The following is a 22,846-nucleotide window of genomic DNA, read 5'->3' as shown; positions in this document are numbered from 1 at the left end:
AGAGCGTGCTAGATTTATTAAAAGATTATCTCGAGAAGCACGTCTTCTGTGTGTTTCACTTTCGTTCTCTGTACGCATCCTTGCACGTTTGTGACATCCTCTCCAAGAAAGATCCTCGCAATGTAACCCAAGTTGGAACGACAGTTATTTTCATTTTTCCAAGTTGTAGTATATCCCAGGGGCGAAATATTATTTCTGGCAGTGCAAATGCACGATATTTAAACGTTAAATTAAAATACTATCGGTGGAACATTTTATTCCATTATTATACTTTTATTATTTTATTATACTTTACATTTATCACAGATTCCAAGGTCCAGGACTTAATATTTGAAGTCCTAATGTACATTAACTATTTATTTCAATTTGCTCATCAAGGGCCTTGTACTACAATTACACAATTAATTACATCACTCATACGTTATTGTACTACTACTACTACTACTACTACTACTAATAATAATAATAATAATAATAGTTTATTTTAAGTGTTGAGCACAGTATGAAACCTAATACAGCACTAAGTCAAATACAAAAGTACAAAGTTACACGAATAAAATACATAAGCTGCAGAATAACATAACAAGTTAGCACATTTACACTTCAAGTTACAGTTTTCAATGAGATCTATTATATCTCTGATACTAATAATTGTTTATTGTTATATAATATTGTGCAATTAACTGTGTATTGTTCTAATAATAATAATGATCATATTTATTGAAGTGATGATAACGATTAAACAACCACTGTGTTATACAAAATTAAAAAATTGAATACATAATTATAAAATAAAACAGTAGATCCTACAATTTTATACATCAACATAAATTCAAATTGTAGGTTTCAACAAGATCAGCTACTAAACCTCTTGCCTTGTTTAGGCATGTGAGAATTGAGATATACCTATGTGAATATCTGGGAATTTTATAAGCTATATTTTTCAAAAAGTATTCACTGTCAACTTGGAAATTTAATATCTTCTCTACAAAATTTAACCTTTTCATTTTTCTTCTTTCTTCTAAGGAAAACATATTCAACTGTGATAACCATTCAGAGTAATGTTGGTCATAGTAATTTTTTTTAAACTTTGTGCATAATAACCTGATAAAAAGTTTTTGAACTGATTCAACTTTTTGAAGGTGACTGGTTGCAGTCAGAAACCATAATTCATTTGCATATTCAAGAATAGGACGAACTATCGTTTTATACAGGAATATTAAGGTATCTTCCTTTTTAAAAACTTTCCATGAGAAAAATATATAACCAAGCATTCTCTTTGCTCTTTTGCAAATTTCTGAAATGTGCTCATCAAATATGAGAGAGGAGTCTATTACTATTCCTAAGTCTTTATGACTGTCGCACACTTGGATTTTATTTTCATAAATAAAATAGTTGGAGACTATATAATGAACTTTCTTAGTACATCTTAAAACTTTACACTTTTTCAAGTTAATTTCCATTTCATTAATCTTGCACCAATATGTCATTCTATCGAGATCAGCCTGAAGTTGAGCGACATCATTATTTGTTAAAATACTCTTAAAAATTTTTATATCATCTGCATATAGTAAACATGTGCTAGATTTAAAACATAATGTAACATCATTGATAAAAACAGCGAACAGAATTGGGCCGAGTGGCGACCCTTGAGGTACTCCACAAAGTATTTCTTGTTTAGAAGAATTTGTTTCACCAATCTTAACAGAGACACTTCTATTTACTAAAAAGTTGGAAAACCATTTCAGAAATCGTGGTGATAATCCCATTTGGTCGAGTTTGTAAATTAATAACTGATGGCTGACACTATCAAAGGCTTTAGCCAAGTCAATAAATAAAATATCGGTCTGGGATTGCTTCCTAATGTTAGATTTAAGAGAGTCTATTAAAACCAATAAATTTGTGATAGTAGACCTTTTTCTAAAAAATCCATGCTGATTTCCATCAATATATTGTTTAAAAGAAAAAGACAAATAGTCAGCAATTATGTGTTCAAAAACCTTTGCCATGGAATTTAATATAGTAATTGGTCTATAATTATTAAGATCATTGGCTTTCCCATCTTTGTTTTTAGTTACAGGTACAATAAACACATTTTTCCAGATATCTGGAAATATTCCAGAAGTAAGTGACATGTTGTAAATTTTAGTTAACAATGGTACAAAAACATCTTTGTTTGCTTTCAAAATAAAATTAGGTATGCCATCAGGACCTATTGAAGACCTGCCTTTTAGTTTGTTAATTGTATCACTTACATCCTTTTCCAATATAACAGGTACATCAATTAAGTTGGTGTATGAATGAAGAATAATATTTTTAAAATTTACATGACTTCTTTTTGAGAAAGATTTGTGAAAAAGCTCACTAAAAGCATTAGCAATATCATATTCATTGAACAGTACATCATTATCATAAATAATTTCAGTGATAGTATTTTCTCTCTTCTTTCTATTAAAGTGAAACCAAAAAGCATTCTTGTCACCATTAACATTGTTTTCTAAGGAGGAGTAGTATTGCTCCTTTACATTAGAATATTCCTTTTTAACATCTTTCCTTAATTGGGAATAAGTAGTGTAATATACACACTTATTTGTAAGTTTAAATTTATCATGATACCTTCTCTTTTTATTGATCATTCTCTTTAGTTTCCTTGTCATCCAAGGCAGTTGATTGTTTGTTCTTTTAACTTTTGAAGGAATATTGTTTTTTAATATTGCATACACATTTCTAGTCAGTTCCATAACAGATTGTTGTACATCATTAGATATTTCAACCATATATGGTAAATGCAACAATTCATTATAAACATTCACATAATCACCTCTGGCGAAATTAAGACATCTATAAATATTATTTTCCCTTGTATCTATATTGTCTTTTTTAGACCTATCCAATTCAAAATAAAATGAAAACGGTGGATGAAACTTATCAATTTTAGATAAAGGATGTTCATTAAAACTAATGTTACAAGTGGAAATGTTAGTAAGTAGAAGATCTAAAACATTAAAAGGCAGTGAAGGGTCATACGATACATTGTGCTGAATTAGATTAGAAAGTGTTGCGATTTCAACAATTTTTTCAGCCTTTCTTTTAACATAATAATTAGAGCAATACAAATTTCCAGTAGCCCAGTCAATTCCACCAGCATTAAAATCTCCAACTAAAATTATTTTATTGTGTTTCATTAACATCTCTTGAACTACCCAATCAAAGTAGTTTGCAAACAAGTCACAGTTTAAATCAGGTGGCAAGTAATGCAATCCTATTATGGTTGGATCAGAATTATTTGACATTAATTTTACCCAAATTACATCCAATTCTGTAAAAGGTGATTCCAAGATCACAAACTGAACCTTGTTTTTAATAAATAAAAGACAACCACCACCACCAGATTTCTGTTTGTTTAAATCCAGGTTTCTATCTTTTCTTATCACCCTGTACATTGGATCTAAATCTATAAAATAATCTCTATCTTGTTTACACCAACTTTCTGTAAGAAAAATTATGTCATAATTTTCAATATTTATATTGCTTACTAATGTTTCAAATTTGGTGTTAATTCCTCTAACATTCTGATAAAAACATTTAATCATATTATTACTAAGGAAAGACAAACTTAGTTTTTTGAAGTTGAGTTTTCTCCAGACTTACTGTTACTATTTGTATCAGACACACTTTTGTTTTTGTTGGCAACTATATTGTCATTTTTCAATTCGCCATAAAACCTTGTTACTAATACCCCTTTAGGCCAGATATTTTCATCGAATAGTACATCATAGTCATCCTGGGAAACAGCTACATGAAAAGAAGAGTAAGAATCATATTTAGTTTTCAGCCTTGTACATACCATTTTCTTTACGGAAGAAGTTTCAGCAATATATTGCTGAAGGTCAGAATTTGAAACTTCAGGATGAAGTCGAGTCACAAATAGAGCTCTCTGAGGAAAAACTTTGCGTTGCACTGCTAACCTAGTAGATGGATTCTGACCTTGCACTGATTTCTTCACGTCGTTCACCTGTTTGTTTACATTTTGCAAGGTCGAAGCTTGATGAGTGTTTTTGGAACCAGATGCATTTAAAACCTGGTTGTTTTCTATCGAATGCACTGATTGACCCAGAAACTTATCAGATCCCTTATCTGTGTGAGTTTTGTGAGCTACTGTAGATAAAGGTAAACAAGGAGTACTGCGGGGCATTCCGATTGTGTTTTGTTTTTCTTTCGGAAGATTCGTTTGAATTACGTGTGCATAAGTGTTTTGTAGAATCTTTTTTTCTTCTGTTTTCATTAGTACTTCATTCTGTTCTTTCAATACAATCACTTCGGCTTTAAGAGATTGAATTTGATCACTTAAATTCTGCACTGTCGAGATCAATGTTGACATAATGTCTTTAACATGGCAGCAACTGAAACAGTTTACATTACCTGGCTTTTGTCCTCCAAGTTGATGATCTTGATCAATATCATCTTCATCACTATTATCACAATGTATTGCCATTTCTTCATTATTTTCTCTATTTATGTCCATGTTTTCATTGGCACTATCGCGAGCAGCTACACGATTCACCGGAACGGGTCGTGGCGTCACAGGCGTTTCATCGCTACGCTGTTGTAAACATTTCGTACATTTATAGGTAGATATGTCGTTCACCATAAAAAATTCAACTTCATATTTAGAAAGTTTCAAACATGGTTTAACGTAATAATAATAATAATGGTGAGTGATGGACTAATATATTTTTTTAATATTTATTTCATCCAAGGACTACAATTTTATACAATTGAGGTACATCAATCATGTCAGAATTTAGAGATTTATGTATAATAACGCGTATTTGGATTTCTTTAATCATAGTACAGATATAATTATTGGTAGTGGTTTAACACAATCCTTTCCCATTTTGGGTTTGTTTTATTATTACATGGGATGCAACATAATTTACAGACTGAATGTAATGAGGGTTCGGATTTTTATGACCTAAGAACTTCTGTAATATGCATGCATTTATGCCCTTAAAATTAGCAAAATATGACCTTAAAAACTGAAAATATGACGAATAGGATATATGTAAAATTTAAAATGACTTTACATTTAAAAAATATATGAAACACAATTTACAAAATAAAATTCGGCCGGCAGTACTGAAAAACTCTCTCACAAAACTTTTTAATTTCACACTCTCTGGGCACTTCACTTTCGGCATCTTGAAATTATAACAACGTACGCGTTACCTGCAAAGTTCGTTCCCCTACTTTCTGGAGCAAAGATGGTCTCTGGATGCACTGAGAACTGGAAGCTTCAAACTCTAAACGACAGGATTCCTTTCTCCCCTTCCTTGGCACTGATACGCTCCCTCACTGAAAATAACGTACACTTCCAATGCTGTCTGGTTGCCGTGTATGCAAGGGAAGGGGAGGGGCAGAACAGCTAACGATAAGGAATTAACAATAGCCTGACAATCTTTAAGCCGATTGCGGACAACGAAAAGAACGATTGGAGAACAATTTCACTGTATTTTTTAAAGCACGTCCAGGAAAAATACACCGTTGGTTATTTTCCAACCAAGGTATAAAACAAACTTAAAAAAAAGATCCGCCGGTTAGATAAATTTGCGAAACAAGCCAGGAATTTCTTTTTAAACACTGGAAGTAATGTGTGTTGAACATGAAAATATGCTTTTATTCCACACTTTTGGGCCATAATATGCCCTAAACCGAAAATATAGTAGAAATATGCATTTATATGACCAATAAAAACAGTGTTATTGATTTCAAATCACCAAGAAACGTGCTTAAACTAACTTAAACACAAAACCAGTCCCTGGGAAAATATATGTCATAAAAATCCAAGCCCTGGTAATGCCTAACATAGTGATGGCATTGTATCTTTATACTGATTAATGTTACTCTTGAAGGTTCCTAGTTTCGGTTCCTCTCTTAGTTCTTTGAGCTGTTTTTTGTATATCTCAACTGCAAAGTTTATTCGTCCATTGTTAGACGACATAGTGTTATCCGAATTTTATCCTTATTTGTGGTGTTATAGCTACGTATATCTTCATTAGTTACTCTTTGAATCTCAACGCTGTATGTTTACCAACAAGATTTGTTATATAAGAGCTAATAGCTGAAACTTCAGTTCTGAGTTCAGATTCTACATTTACCAAACGAACTGTTCTTATGTTGTTTTTATTTTCTTAGCTAAAATCTATTTTTCAGTAGTTCTGTAGAATGTAGTTACTAAAGGAATCAATATATTCGGAGTCTACTTCGATAGTTCTGGAACATTTTATTGTAAGGGAGCCCAGAAACTCTGAAGAAACTTTTGATTTAAAATGTCGATTTTTAGTAGTAGATTTTACATTAAGAAGTTTCGAATTATAAAAGATCGCTAATATTAATAAAAATGTTAAAAGATATTCCCACGTTTTCACCTCCAGCAACTCGTGGAATACATTTAAGTATGAAATCGGTTTATTTAACACTGCCTCTCCCACCTCCACACATTCGAGATAAGTAAAAAAAATTATTCAATTAAATATAATTTTAGGAAATAAATCATTATACGTGTTTGTTGCATATTTTAATAATACATAGAGTACTTTAAGAACCTAACTAAACATGAACTTTTGTATATTTATATATTCACTTTATATTTTTACATTTATATCCTTTCAAAATGTATGATATGTCATTTATGTGTGCTGTCTACATATACGAGTTGGCTAGTGTAATCCCCCAGACCCCTCAGGTGTACTTCCGGTGTGGTAAATTATCAGTTAATTCTCATTGGGACGCGGCACAGTCTTAGTTGCGTGTGGATATCAAACAAAGATACTAAATAAGCTTAAAATATGCTTTTGTACATCACACAATCTTAGATTGCCATTCCCATGGTATGCCTGAATGATAAGACAAATTTAATGTAGACGATTTTTTCATATGCCTAGGATTCTAATTTACTACTCTCGTACCAGACGAGACTCGCGGAGCATGTCTGGTCCCCGTTTCGAATAACAGTACTCTCGGTATTAATTTTATGAAAAAGAAAAGCAGAAAAATTACAACACTTTTAATTAGGCTATGTATGGTGCGATACCGAAGTGTGTCCAGCAGAGATAACTAGAGACATCTCACGGTATGGTTTGAAACTCTCATACGTGATTTGCTTGTCAAGAGAATGAACGACAACCGAAGCGTTGATGAAGTGGTCCGTAACAAGCCGTTGAATGTGTTCCTCATAAAAACCCAGCATTTGGGGTTAGAGTCCCTACCTTGTGTACAAAAATTAACAGAAATCTGAACATTGCAAGAGGAGGGAAAGGCCAATGGGATTTAATAACGAAGACAAATTACCTATTTTTATGCGAGTTTCCATATTCCCAAACGCGAACAATGAACTCATCTACGCGAACGTGAACCATCTTCTGCATTGCGGTGTGTACCGTTGGGACTCTGGTCCTCTCTGATGTAACACATGTGTTGTTCATACGTGCGTAGGGTGTCTGAATCGTATTTACGGAGAGTATGAGTTGATATGTACGTTGGAGTAATTTTCCCCCTTTCTAACTACATGAAAATGCTCTCCCATGCGTGCAATGTCGATGTTTGTGCAGTGGCGTATGCTGGTTCTAACGAGTGGGTAATCTCCGACCCTTGATCATCAAACTCCAAAAGTTTCCGTGCATTTTATATCAGGATCCATATGGGATTTAGAAATATTTTGTGGGAATGTTTGTCTTATTGTGGCGACCTCAATCAATTAATTCTCATTATTGCAGTTTAATATACGTGCAGAATTTCAAGTAATAAAACAAGACAGTATTATAAATTCAATACAGCAAAATAAAAAAAAACTGTGAAATATAAAATGAAAGACATGCACTAGTGAAATAGAAACCCTCATTATTAATTTAAGTGCAAAATTCAACTTACTCCAGGACTCAAAATGAAATTCCCTATGAATGATAAAAAAATTCCCTTTCCGAGCTCCAAATTCCCTGCGATGACAGGTTTTAAAAGTTCGAATCAGTGCAAGCCTGAGCCAGAAATTTATTTCGGGGTGGGGGTGGAGAGGAGGGTACTCATCCCTTATTAGCAGCCGCCACATAAAGTTGAAAAAGTGGGGGTAGAAGTTCTGAAGATAAATCTCAGATAATTACAACGTATTATGCAAGGTGTTTAATCTGCAAATGAAGTAAAATTAATTACCACTATACACTTTTTAAATTAGATATATGAATGATTTCGGGGAGGGGATTTCAGCTCCCCGAGTCCTCCACCTGGCTACGTGCCTGATGTGTTTGTTCCTTATATGTTTTAGTCGTTCATCTTCATCACTATTAATCTAAAAAGGTGGAATAGTAACTTAAATAAACTAAAATATATGTAATTTATTTATATATTTTCCTTTAAAAAATATTCAGTTCCGTGAAGGAAGTACTCTCGCTGCTTTTGAAGATTAGAGAGAAGAAACAATCACTATTTTTGCAAATACAAGAATGGGGGGGGGAGTCAGCTTATAGGTGCATTAATTGCTTAAGCTTTGAATTTTAATTTAGTTTGCTTCATCTTCAATATTTAAGCTTTTTCCTTTTGATAAATTTCTATGTAACAGACATCAGCAAGACAGAAGTAAATGTATAGTGAAAATTAGCGTAGAATTGGTTTGCCTATGTTATTCATATTTTCCTGTTCTTCGCACTTTACCGGGTATGTTTTCCCTATTTCCCTTACAGAAGGCAATTTGTGAACCCAAAATTCCCGTTCCTGAGAAATGTCCCTGCCATAAAAAACACAGTTTCTATGTTTAGCGACGACATAGCCTTCGGGAGAGAATTGTGGAGGAGGGTTGTAGGAGGTCAATGGTCGCCAGCGGAGGGAAAGGCAAACTCTAGGGGTTGAGACCGGTGGACTCTCACCAGAAGGAGCTTACCCTGGCCACGGCATCGCCGCACCTGAGAAGCAGAGTTTCCTCCCCCCTCTTTTCTTTCTCTTCCCTTCTCGCCAAGGGTTGTAAAAGAAGCGGGTGAAATGACGTCAGGGTGAGATTCCCTAACGTCATTCCACCGGCTGGAGAAAGGTTCCCGGACATTCAGCGGCAAACGGTTGGAAGCATTCGCGGCGCGCTGGAAGCAAAGAAATGTATGCATCGAAATTGGTTTGGAAGAATGTTGCGAAGAAATGTATATATTTTTTTTTTAAAAAAAAGAAAGAAATACAGCCGGGTCATCTGCGATTACCTAGATGACCCACAGTATACGCCGCTGTGTTTGTGATACATGAAGGGTTAAAAGGGTTTGAAAATTCAGAGTTGTGCTTTCGTATTTTGGGTCGGCGAATAGCCGGAAACAACTAGAAGTGTCACGTGACATTCGTAAACATCGTTGGCGTAAGCAGCATATGATACATGGTTCGCTTTAGAATCGATTTCCTTTATTTGCTTTATTTTACGCTTTTCTGCCACATTTGGCTAATCGCGGCTTTAGAATCAAGGTAGCTCAATTTATGTGAATATTGGCAGGATAAAAAGCGTGAGATTGAATCGTTCTGTGAATTGTTCCAGTTGCACTAATTAACGTCATCACATTGACTAGTATTACTTCAGTAAGTTTTGCTGTGTAGACACGGACTCTTCTGCGTTCTAATGGCCCCATTACTTTCAACAGGGTCGTTACAACCCCAAAGTACCTGTGACGTCCATCACCTCTGGCTCGTAGTCACTTAGGCCCACGTTTGTGACAGAGCTAACTTGATTCTGGTGAGTGGAACCACAAGCAAGATATTATGTATAAGCCCAAGATATTTAGATTCGACCTAGAATATTTGGATGGAGGATTTGGAAGCTGGAAGTATACTATCTTTCGTTGAGCTGTGATGTCGGTTAGGTTAGGCCAGTCATCATCGAGGGACTCTAGTTTGTACAGCTACAAGTCGAGTGTAACAGACACTCCACTGGTTGTCGCAGTGTGGCCAACCAAGTTGGGAAACGAAGTAATTTCGACGATTTACTATTTGAAATCTTATTTAGATGTGATAAAACATTGGAAGCACAGCTGGAACAAGTATATTTCGGAAAAAAAAAACACATTGAAAACCTGTCAACTTATTCTTCAGACCGTACTACAGTGGGGGTTAACTTGCAAGACCCGAATGAGCTATTCATATCAGTGGTCTCCATTCTCTTCTGTTCCTGTTTACGGGAGAGAAAGGTTACAATCATACTGAAGAAGCAAGAATACACAATAACACCGTAATATATTTTGCGTCATTAAACGTTGTTCTTACAGTAAAATCTAAGTTGAAGACCAACTTAACACCGTTTTATGATATTTCCAAATGAGCTTCCATCCCTGTTTGGAATTGAACCTTGCAGAAAGACTATTCGCCCTATTAGCAAGTACCGCAAGGACGGTGATCAGCATGCCTGTCCCTGAAATTAGACTTTACCGTATGAACTATACTCTATCTCAGGAATGTCTGGAGCAAGGTCGCGCATAACGGTGGAGAAGAGAGAAAAAAGCGGTGGGCCGGGTAAAGCAGTACACGCTCCAAACGACTGCTAGCTGCAGTCGCTTTCCCCCTCCACGCAATCCCGTTCCCTCTCACGCGTTCATTGGTCGAGCCCTCTAGAGTCACTATTTACTCAGACTTGTTTTCTTTCGCTTGCTCCAGAGCTTCCCGGGACAGAGTATACAGAAGATTGTATGGAACCGAATGAGACCCTCGCCCAGGGATAGAAATTTGCGGAAATTATCGCAAAACCTAATTCAGTTTTTTTGTACGAAACGTCGTTAATTGAAATGATAAGTAATGAAATGCCTAAATTGTCAAATACGCGTATATATTAGGGTAGGCCGAGCCTCCGGGCATTATAGGACGCTTCGTTATTGGCTACATGTTACAACTCTCAGTAATATCATGGATATAGGTCAGGTTTGTTGTTTTAAAGCTTCACAAGGTGACTCGAAGTACAAGGCTAGAGTTTGCAGGCCCTAGACAAGGCATAATATGTAAATTTTGAGAACTGTTCGGCTGATAGTCTTACGCAGTCTTGTCTCGCGTCTCTCCTGTGTTCTGTCCTATTCCTTCCACAGTAAAACGAAGTTCTTCAGCGTGCATGTTTTCATCTTCTTCGTTAAGAAGAGTTGTTAAAAGAAATAAACGGGTTTGACCAAGAGACGCAGAAAAAAATAATTACCCTCCTCTTCATAGGTTTATAGGATCTCATTTCACTCTCATAGCCTGACCGGCTCGTGTCACTTGCCTCTTTTTTATGATTGGCTAATGTGTTGGAATAGTCTCCATCATTTTATGACGCTGCAATAAAACTTCGTCATCGGGATCGGATTTCACAGTTGCCAGCCACAAATCACAGAATTTCGCTGTTAAAAAGCTCTTTTTCCTCGTTTTTTTCTCCTCGTGGGAGTGTAAGCCGAGCCTCATTTAAATCCTATTCTAACTGGATTTGTAGGCCAGAAAATTTTCGTCACCTGCGCAGTTATGGATTTATGGCTGCACTTAAAGAGTAGGTGCGAGAACCAGGCCTTTTTTTTTTTTGACAACCTAAAATGGCGTCAGGAGGAGGAGGATGTGCCCTACAGCTGCACTCTAATGATAATTGCAATTCATCAAGCAATATAAGCAAATATTAGACCCTCTTCTGGTAATTTGGAGTCAATTATATTCTCGGATTCCGTTGCTCCGTACCACTCAACTGATACGCGGAAACAGAACGCAACAGATGTGTCTCAGTGTGCGATAGCCTTGCAGATAACCTGCAGACTTCTGGCACGGAAATTCCCGCTTCGGTTCCATGTAATGGGCGTTACACCATTTGATTTCAATAGAAGCAGACAACAGAAGTTATGTTGCGCCTCGCGTGGCCATACAACCTTGGCAAACTTTAACAAAATTTAGAGCGATCCTTTCGATCCCCTTTTTGTGCAACCTGGGTGAAGTCACTGGCTTACCCTCCTCGGCATACATGTTGCTTTAGCCTGTTTGAGGCATTTGCATTAGGTGGAGAATTCGTAACATTTGTCTAGAGGTGTTTGCATTCCAGAGAACGACAATTATCGCGATTGATTGAACGGTGGGATCCATGAGTATTACCGTGCAAATTGTCCATCACCACGTTCCTGTACCTTATTTGACCCAATAAGAGCTTCAAGAATTAAAAGAAAACTCAAAACAAGCTGTTGACAACTTCTGCTCCAGCATACCTAAAAATCCATCGCTTAAAAACACATAGAATGTAAAAGAAAAAATTAATGAAAATAGTCATGGACAATTTGCACGGTAATACTCATGGATCCCACTGTACGCCAATTCTTAGTATTTTGAAACCTTGTCCGGAGACAAAATAGATGTCGGAGCAACACTGAACCTGTTTTAGTGGTTGCATACAAGGAAGATAAAATTCTAGTTTTAGAGGACCCGTAGCGTTGTGCTCCTTTTGACGCCAGTAGCCAGTCACTTTGTACGGCACGAAGACCTTAATTAAAGTAAATATATATAATAAACAAATGCATTATGTTATCAGATATCCTTTTATCAGGCAGTTACGGAAATTGCAAGATGTAATCATACCAGAGGATTGGAATTCATATCGATATTTTTGCCGTACAAAATGGCCCCATGGATTGCGTGACTTCTCTGGGGAGACTACGCAGGTTATCCAGTATTTATGTAACACATCTTTATCTAGAACACGACATTTTAGGGTACTGATTTGTTGTTGTCAAACTTTAATAAATGACTACTGTTCAAACCACTGACGATGTTCGTTTTATCTCTTTCCAGAGACCTGAGGTTCAACCGCATCAAAGACATCCAACCGAACACTTTCAAGGACCTTAAACATCTGAACACGCTGTAAGTATTTTCTCCTTGTTTCTTGCAATTACGTGTGGTGTGATTTACGAGCACATGTGTTTCTATTCACTAGATTTCTGTGTGTTGTAGAGAGTAGGAAGAGGGGACTAGATGACACAAGGAAATAACGTAAGACACCAGAACAGGTTTAAAGATAAGACATGCTACTTGGAAACGATGTGCTTTCCCACATTTATCATTGTGAATTATTATCCTGCTTCGAGGAGAGCTTTCTGGCATGTATAGCATATTAAGATGGGCTAATGGGTATTACATTAAGTAATTTCCGTTTCCCATATAAGTACCGGACTGAATGAAGTAAAGATGTTATGTAAGTATATTCACCGTTAGGCTGAAAATACGTCCACGTTTGAAGATTTTGCCCCGGTCGAGTTCATATTTGAGTTAATGTAAATGAAAATGATTTTAAGGGCATGTACACAGAAGTGGTGAATATAAATACTAGCTGCAGCAAAGGGTATAAAAATACTTTGAATTCTTTCCAAGTCCGCTATTTCAGCCAACTAATGGTTGTGAGCTATTAAAATAAAGTATTGTGGATTACCAATCCTGAATTATTGACGCCCAAAGTTTTTAAAATGATTTTTATTTCAGTGTTATTTTGGTGTACGGTGGGATCCACTAGTATTACCCGGCAAATTGTCCATTACTATTTTCATTAATTTTTCTTTTACATCCTATGTATTTTTAAGCGATGGATTTTTATGTTTGCTGGTGCAGAAGTTGTTAACAGCTGCTTTTGAGTTTTCTTTTCATTCTGGAAGCTCTTATTGGGTCAAATGAAGTGCACGAACATGGTGATGGACAATTTGCACGGTAATACTCACGAATCCCACTGTACAATGAATAATAGGGTTTTCCTTAAGAGAACTATTTTAAAGCTAAAATAACTTTGAATACCGTAAACACCTGAAACTCCAAAGTTATTCTTCACTAATAAATTAGCGCCGCCACGCGGTAGGAAGACAAAACATCAGAGGCAAACTGTGAGTGGAGATCTTGATTTATTGAGCTCTTGAGCAGAGGCGTCTTTTGGTTTTGTCCCGCACGGGCTAAGACCAAAAAAAAAAGATGGGCCATGTCATTGTTGCGTATGGAATGTTAAGTATTTGTATTGTTATTTATTCTCCCATATTTGGCTAATTGCGACGATAGGGACGAATTATATAATTGGATGAAATTCTTGAAGGCACGTTTAGAAAGGAACAACCTAGACTCGAGCCTGAAACCTTCCGCTGGTATGCACTACGCATACGTTCGACGACTTCCTTTCCGGTGCTGCAGTGGAAGCTAGCTTTGGTTATTGATTTTGGTCAAGAGTGAATTTGTTAATTTGAAGCCAGTTTAACGGACTATTTTACGGAATTAGATTTTGCAATTAGTTGCGCGGATGTGTTGCATTTTGCTGGAAGTTTTACGGATACACATGTAACCACTCGTGAATAAGCTAACAACTTTTAGCAGAGCAACACTTATTGTGCACTGAACTGCCGGGAACAGCTGTCCTATATAAGCAGTCGAGGGATAGATGTGTCATGCAATGACAATATAAAATTCTGTCGGTTCAGGATAGGTATACGTTTTTCTAGTTTTTTCAGGCATGCATGTAAGAAGGCAAGAATCCACTGACCGCACACACTCACATACACACACACAGTCAGCTTCATTATTATTATTATTATTATTATTATTGTCTGTATGGGTCTATACACCCAGAGTAGGGTGTATCGAAAAAAAACTTTTTTTCGAAATGTTAAGATGGCTAGTGGGGAAAAGTGGCCATTTGTGACCAAAAACACGTCTGATTTTTTTCAGATTTTTTGGAGGTCATTTAGGTGGCGCGCATCGACCTTGAAGTTTTGATAGTGATTTGGTTATGCAACACGCACAACAATTTCACAAAAATGTCATTATTTGGCTATTTCATGTGTTTTTTTTCTGCATTATGGTCGTTTATTGTTTTGTTTATGGCAAATATGTTACATTCGTGCCTTAGGGGTGGCCTTATCGGGACAAGTGGATCAAATTCCAGAGGTGTCGGGCTCCGTTAGTTATCGATTTTTTCCTTCTTGATCCCAAACCACACCGGTGCGTACACCTTCATTATGTAGTATGTGGAATTTGATCTACTTGTCCCGATTTCTCCCACACCACTTGAGAGATCTGATTAATAGGGTCATTCAACAAAACGCATTCTTGGCCCATCCTGAAAATCTCCTGCTGGCTTTAATAACCGACAAAATCCCAGAAATAAGAAGTTTTGGTTGGCAAAGAATTAAGAAAGCAAGAGGATTGAAAGAAAAGAATTCGCACTTTTGTTTTACCAACCATCAATTTTAATGCAGACCAATACTATGACATGGTTGATTGGGCTTCATGCTCCCTCCACGAGCCTACGTTGGCCAATAATATTACAAATGAAGAAGTAGATGACTACAATAAAAACAAAAATATAGCGGAAATTCAAGACTTCCCCTGCCACACACAAGGAGTGGAGCGACTTGTGAAAATTATCACAGAGGCTGCTTCTTCCGTTTTCGGCGCCAGCGCACGTGATGGCTACATCAAAGCGAAATTGGAATCTAGAGAACATATGCCGACATTTCGAACAAAAAGTGACTATAAAGTTCAAGGAGAAAACTAGAAGAAAATCTTGGCCTGCCCCTTAGTAAAATTATGTTTGCCAACATCATTTGGGTGGGTGGAGCTCGCAGTCCAGCAACCTCCTCGTGGTGAGCTCTGGATTATTTTCAAAGCATAATAAGCTATGGAAATAAGCGAAGCGCTGGACAGTAATTCAGGAACTGTTAGCAATTAGAAAGCCAAAATATTGTATTTAGTCTTTTATATCGGAAAACCTTCGAATATAACACAGTCGAAACCAATTGGAAACCATCAATAGAAAAATATGGAGTTTTTAGCCTCAAATTGACAATTTTTGAGCAAAAGCATATGTAAACAGCATAGGAAACCACCCCTAAGGCACGAATGTAACATATTTGCCATAAACAAAACAATAAATGACCATAATGCAGAAAAAACACTTGAAATAGCCAAATAATGACATTTTTGTGAAATTGTTGTGCGTGTTGCATAACCAAATCACTATCAAAACTTCAAGGTCGATGCGCGCCACCTAAACGACCCCCAAAAAATCTGAAAAAAATCAGACTTGTTTTTTATCACAAATGGCCACTTTTCCGCACTAGCCACCTTAACATTTCGAAAAAAAGTTTTTTTTTATACACCCTAACCCAGAGTCTTCCCTCTTTTGTTTTTTTTATTTCTCGGGATCAGACTACACTTCTTCCGATAACAAAGACAGCTAATTTACAATTCATTCGCTACGATCTCGATTTTAATGCAACTGTAGCTCGTTGTGGACAGTTATTTACTGCTTCCTGTTGTTAGGGATAATAATTTCATCCCCTGCTGTTATCTTACCTCGGCTCACTGGTGTACGCAGGATTTTTTTCGGAGGGGGCTGGAATTTTAAAGGTGGATATTACATTGCTGGGTTCTGGAAAAGGGGGGGGTACAGTATAAAATATTTCGTAATTAACATTTTTAACTTTCATTTTAAAAGTTGGTAAAGTGAGGTAAGTTTAAGGGAGTTTGCATTTACCATTTTGGTTTTTACCCGAGTTCTTTACTGCTTTCATTTAAAAAAAAATACTTTTCTCAAAATTTCGGGAAGGGTTGTAGCCCCACCAGCTCCCCCTCTGCGTACGCCAGTGCCTCGGCACTCCCTAAACGACTCGTGTACCTCCAACCAGGAGATTTGCAGGCCAGCTTCAAGCAGTGAGCTGGAGGTTTTATGAAAATTATTCTGATTCTAACTCAAACACAAATCAATGGAAATTATGTAATCATTTTGCGGGTATTGTGCAATGCGAACAGATCTTCTCAAGATCTAACCTGGGTTTTGCGCACGGTTATGGCTTGTCTTCCACCCGCGTGGCGGCGCTAGTGTGTTTCACATTCACCTTCCGAGAAGAAATTATCGTATCTTGACAATATATATTCTTTTCAGATATATGCAATATTGAATGTTTCGAATCGAGTATTTTGGTTTTTCAATGCTGCCAGAGCCCCTGTGCTTGGCTCGAACGTACTTTGCTATTGAGAAAAGTGTCTCCGACCGAGGGAGAGTGCTTGTAAGCGAAGATTGAGCGCTCGCTTGAGCGGAGATCCTGATTTATTGAGCTCTTGGGCACAGGCGTCTGTCGGTATCTTCCCACACGGACGACAACCGTAAAAGAGGAGCCATGCCATGTGTAGCACTTACTATGTGTCAAATGAAACGTAATTCTAGCAACTGTCACTACTAAATGTCGCTCAGCGACGCGCGTAAACTGATGGAAACGCACTGTCTTCCCCCAACCCTTCTTCGTTTTAGTTTTCGAGACCGAGATGGCGTTACTGGTCGCTTCCTCACAAAAAATGCAACGGGTGCTTGATATCCCCATAAAACGACTTACGATGCCGTTCGCTAGAGACAGCGGCGTCTTCGTGAACGTAGCAACTGCAGGTGCAGCATGTTCGCGTTTCAGTGTTTCCATCTTCCAAACTTTGTCACCGGTTTTCCCCGATTCCTGTGCCAAAATTGTATGGAGAGTGTACCAGGATTCTTTAAAATTCTAAATATTATATCGAACATTGTTAGGTGAAAATCTAAACCGTTACAAAAATCGCACTAACAAGAAAATGTGCAAAATGGAAACGACTAAAAGAAGAAATGCTGAGTCCAACAATTACAAAAATAAATATATAAATAATCGTTCTATTTCATTGCATTTGTTAATTTAAAATTTTGTAGTCTTAATCAGATAGACTAGTACTGATCATTCAACCCAGTACGTTTCGCTTTAGTTGTTTTCGTTTGAGATATTGAACCTTCAAGAGAGGTCTGTTGGTGGCTTTTTTTTTTATTTACTTCATAGATGGACGGACGTATAGATCCACCAAGCTTTCTGAAACCTCGGAAAATATCCGAACTATAGGCTTCCCCGTAACTTTAACTACCGACACTAGCGCCACTGCTGCGGGGCCAGGGTTTCAGATGGGTTGGTGGATCACACTCTAGCTCGTCTGCGTCGCGTTTAGTAGGTCTTAACATTTCCTAGCTTTAGATCAGCAGCTTTTTAGTGACGTCTGGGATACGAGGGTCACTATTTATATTTTGAGCCTAACAATGAAAAAACAGGAATTTGGCATTGAAAACTGCTTTATTGTTTTTCGAAGTATTCTCCTTTATGGTTAATACACTTTTGCATTCGTTTGAACCATTTGTCAAAGCAGTTTTTCCAATCTTCTTGAGACACCTCCATAATATGGTTTTTGAACGCATCAACGGCGTCTTCCGCCGACGAAAATCGTTGTCCGCGCAATTTATTCTTGACATTCGGGAACAAGAAGAAGTCGTTGGATGCCAAATCAGGACTGTACGGCGGATGACCCATCAATTCGATTTTTTGACTGTTCATAAAGTCGGTTGTTAGACGAGATGTGTGACAGCTGGCATTGTCTTGATGAAGAATGATCCGACGGCGTTTGTTTGTTTTCCGTATTTGACCGAAGACCTCTGGCAAACAAACTGTTGTGTACCATTCAGAGTTGACCGTTCTACGTTCCTCTAAAGGCACAGTTGCCACATTATCAGTTTTCCCGAAAAAACAGGCGACCATTTGTTTCGATGTGCTTCGAGCGCGAACAACTTTTGTTGGATTGGGTTCATCTTGAAACACCCATACAGGCGACTGCTGTTTACGTTCCGGCTCATATGCATATATCCATGATTCGTCACCTGTTACAATCTTATATAGGTCTTTTGAAGCACCACGATTGTATTTATTGAGCATTTGTTTGCACCAATTGACGCGAGCGTCTTTCTGAGTTTTTGTCAAATTGTGTGGGATCCAACGAGAACATTCCTTTCTCACAGCTAAATGATCATGTAATATTTTATATATGCTGGTGGAACTAATGCCTATGGTTGCCTCAATCTCACAGTATGTCACATGACGATCGATGCACTCTTGTCTTGATAATCCACGTCGAAAATCGTAAAAAATCATTGCACGAAAATGTTCACGAGTTAATTCCATTTTATTGTTGTCGCGCAATCTCCAAGGCAACATAAACAACACAAATGAAGCTATTGACAAAACATTTGAAGTACGTTATGGTCAATAATGCCAGACGATTCCGTGCAAACGTCAAATCTCGCCTAACTTCAATCAGAGTTGCCAAGGCTCAAAATATAAATAGTGACCCTCGTAGTCTGTGTATGTGTTATGCGAGATGAATTGTCTTTCGCAAGCAGCCATTGAACTATTATTTGGTAGAGGTCTAAAAGTTCAACAAAATTTATCGTTGTATCTCTAGTAGTAGTTCTGTATCCATCCGTTTGGGTAGTAACTGGTTCGCTAACGGTTCTCGGTTCGAGTCCCAGGAAGGCTCTATTTCCATTCATCTTCATCGTTGTAATAACCTTCATAGATTGAAATAGGAAGAATAATATTGAGTTCACTATTTGTGCCCATGGTATTATAGGTACACTACCGACATTAAAAAAATACAGGGTGGCCACAAAGTTTTCCAACATTACTAAGATTTATTACAAAGAAACTATTACAGTTACAGCTGCATGGCTTGTGGCAAAATAAAGAGGTACTCATAAAGTTTCCCCCCTTTATTCTAGGTTGAGGCTGTGCTCTTATAGGAGGCGCTGCAATCGCTGGAACTGAAAATGGCGTCAGTGTGTTGTATGGTATCTATTATAGGACCGTCACCGATTGCTGTACAACGATGCTTTTGTAATCAGATGGTGGTCGTCCATATTTTCTGCTAAAATTTCATTGAGACGATAAGGCACATTGAGCTTTCTCCTGCACTCACGCCATTTTCAGTTCCAGCGATTTCAGCGCCTCTTACACCATCACAGCTTTTCCTAGAACAAAGGGCGGCAGGGAGAAACTGAATGAGTTTCTTTATTTTGCCACAAGTATTACAGCTGTATCTGTATACAGTTTCTTTATAATAAATCAGTAATATTGGAAATACTTTATGGCCACCCTGTATTGTGTTCAAATCTTGCATCATTTATCTCTTCGAGGCACAGTTTATACCAACAGTGTTTTTTCTATTGTAGATGAAAGATACAGACTCTGTGCCGGCCCAGCAAAAATAAAAATAGCCAACAGTAAATGTGTGCCTAAGAACAAGAAGTTCGTATCTAATCGGAATATCAGCTACAAGCGAACTCGAATCGTTGTGCAAACTCAGTCTTTTTCCCCTGCGCTGTATACATTTTCCAACACAAAATTGTTTAACTTTTGTATCTCTAATTGCTTTCGGGAAACTTTATATAACTCCTGGTTTTTTTTTGTTTTCTTCCAGTTTGCTGAACAACAACCACATAACGAAACTTCAGAACGGGGCGTTCAGCGGTCTCAAGGAGCTCCGATATCTGTAAGTAGCGTAGAAAGTTCTGAAAATCATTTCTGTGCAAGGGGTTGAGTTTCTGCAGAAAGAGCGGGAAACAAAACGTTATCATGTTCCAAGTCTTGTAACAAGCATGGCTATTTTTCCAAGCGAGAGAGATAACCAGGGTGGGTCCATAAATTTATGAAGTCACGGTGGCACGCAAGAACAGCCAATTACGTTACAGCGAAAGAATTTTTCACTTTGGATGGGAATTTTCGCCTTTTGTTTCCCGCTCATTCTTGAAAAATTGTAGGGTGTTCTGGAAAAGGCACTTCAGTCTAAAAATGCAATTTTACGGCAGGTATTTTATTTATGTTTATTCTTTTAATAGGAAACATTGTGGACATAATATACATGTTGGATCACTGGTAAGAATCTTCACACGTGCCCAGTATAAAATTATTCTTATAATATGCTCCTGAATTGATTCAGTAAGTCTCAATAGAAAACAACAGAAAATCGCAGTTTGTGACTTATGTGCTTTTTCCCGAACACCCTACAATTATAAGTTTAGAATTATGTGTCTTAATCATAACTAATTATTCTCCGAAAACTATAAAGAAATCATTCATGGCCTAAAAAGATTGTGTTGTGAAATTACGCAGAAACGTACGAGTTACTTTTGTAGTCAGTGGCGTGTCAAGGCTTTTTGTATGGGGAAGAGTATATTTTGACATTCTTTTTTCAGATATGTTGGACCAAAATTGAGGGTATGATCCCCAGCAACTCCTCCTTAGGCATGTCACTGCTTCGAGTAGTAAATTCCCTGATTATGTCATTTGTTGTCAATTTCAATATCACTTAGATATTATGAGAAATATTTAGCTTGGACATATGTTTTACCTACCTTGCGCGACTCTTTACACACACACACACACACACACACACACACACACACACACACACACACACACACACACACACACACACACACACACACACACACACACACACACACACACACACACACACACACACACACACACACACACACACACACACACACACACACACACACACACACACACACACACACACACACACACACACACACACACACACACACACACACACACACACACACACACACACACACACACACACACACACACACACACACACACACACACACACACACACACACACACACACACACACACACACACACACACACACACACACACACACACACACACACACACACATATATATATAAAGTATAACGTTCTTTTATTATTTGTTGTTATAAGAAGCTTTTGTTCAAATGCCCTCATTTATTCACAATTATTAACTTCTTCATTTCTTTTCAAGTTACAAAGCGAACATATTTACAAAGACATTAGTTGCTAAGCAACTGCATATTTCTTTTGAAGTAGAAGCATGCTATTCCTTAATCCTCAATCTCTTTTTTAAAGAATGGCATCATAATTAACCAATTTGGAACCAAACTTGGCGAAACAAGTTTAGAATGATATTTTTCCTCACATAATTATCCTAGAGAACACAAAAGTCCTATCGATCGAATGTATTGAAGTGTAGCAGTCTTGAAAAGGGATTCATTAAACCATCTAGCGGAATGCTTTATGACAAATTAGGAAATTTAGAAAATAAAGAACAGAAAAATTCCTGAGATGTATTCATTACATTGCAATTGCATGACTTTACATGTTAAGGATGTTAAAACAATGTAGAAAGCAGAGTTTTATAACAAAAGATGATGTTTAATATTTAAGTCTGCGTATCATATTGTCCTGAGAACTTAAACGAAGAATATCTATGCAACATACATTTGCGAGTTTAGGAAACGACGAAAATACCAAGTAATGAAACTTATAACTAACAACACTTAATATGCCTGGTGTGGGATAATCAACAAATAAAGAAGTAACACAACAGACATTTGCAAAGTGGAATCTCCAAATGAACAATTTCATTAAGTCATTTTCTCTTAACAAGTGATGTTAAATGTGCAAATAAACAGAGTGCTACCGGACTCATTAGCATGCCTAATTGGCCCACTTTATTAATCGAATAGCCAGAATCGGCAATAGGAAATCAAAGCAATCGAATTCCACTCCAAATTAAGAATTGATATTCGCAGAGTAGTTCCAGTGGCGTGTTCAGCAATTTCGTACGGGGTATGGGGTTGACTTCTATTTTCAGCAGGCATTCTTAGATTTTGTGATTGTCTCCCTGAAGGAAAGTTGTCCAAAGGATGGGGGAGATTAAGCTCCACACCAACTCCTCTCCCCCTTGTACACCGCTGATTGGTTAAGTTATATCAAGATAAGAAGCACAGTAACAATGAGGCACCAAGATTCTGAAATGCTCTTTCCAAGGCGTTAGGGCCTAGCCTTACTCTTAACACACACAACGCCATGCACGGAAGCATGTATATCGTATCTTTATTGCGGATGACTGTACATACTTTAGTTTTTATAGTGCATCTTACATCTATCACAGCCAT

The 22,846-nt window shown here is 37.2% G+C and overlaps 1 protein-coding gene across 4 annotated transcripts in view; it reads left to right on the top strand.

Annotated features, from left to right (window-relative positions):
* The window catches only part of Pxn (Peroxidasin), a 490,196-nt gene that overhangs the window by 314,909 nt on the left and 152,441 nt on the right, over positions 1–22,846 (top strand). For all 4 annotated transcript variants that reach the window (XM_083135735.1, XM_083135733.1, XM_083135736.1 and 1 more), the window contains exons 2-3: positions 12,799–12,870; positions 20,293–20,364. In XM_083135735.1, the coding sequence (XP_082991861.1) occupies positions 12,799–12,870; positions 20,293–20,364 (144 nt within the window). The remainder of the gene's footprint in view (positions 1–12,798; positions 12,871–20,292; positions 20,365–22,846) is intronic.

This window comes from Lepisma saccharinum, chromosome 14 (assembly GCF_977018435.1).
Source record: "Lepisma saccharinum chromosome 14, izLepSacc3.1, whole genome shotgun sequence".
NCBI lineage: Eukaryota > Metazoa > Arthropoda > Insecta > Zygentoma > Lepismatidae > Lepisma > Lepisma saccharinum.
The sequence above is the reverse complement of the archived record's forward strand: the minus strand, read 5'-3'. Positions and strand labels throughout refer to the sequence as shown.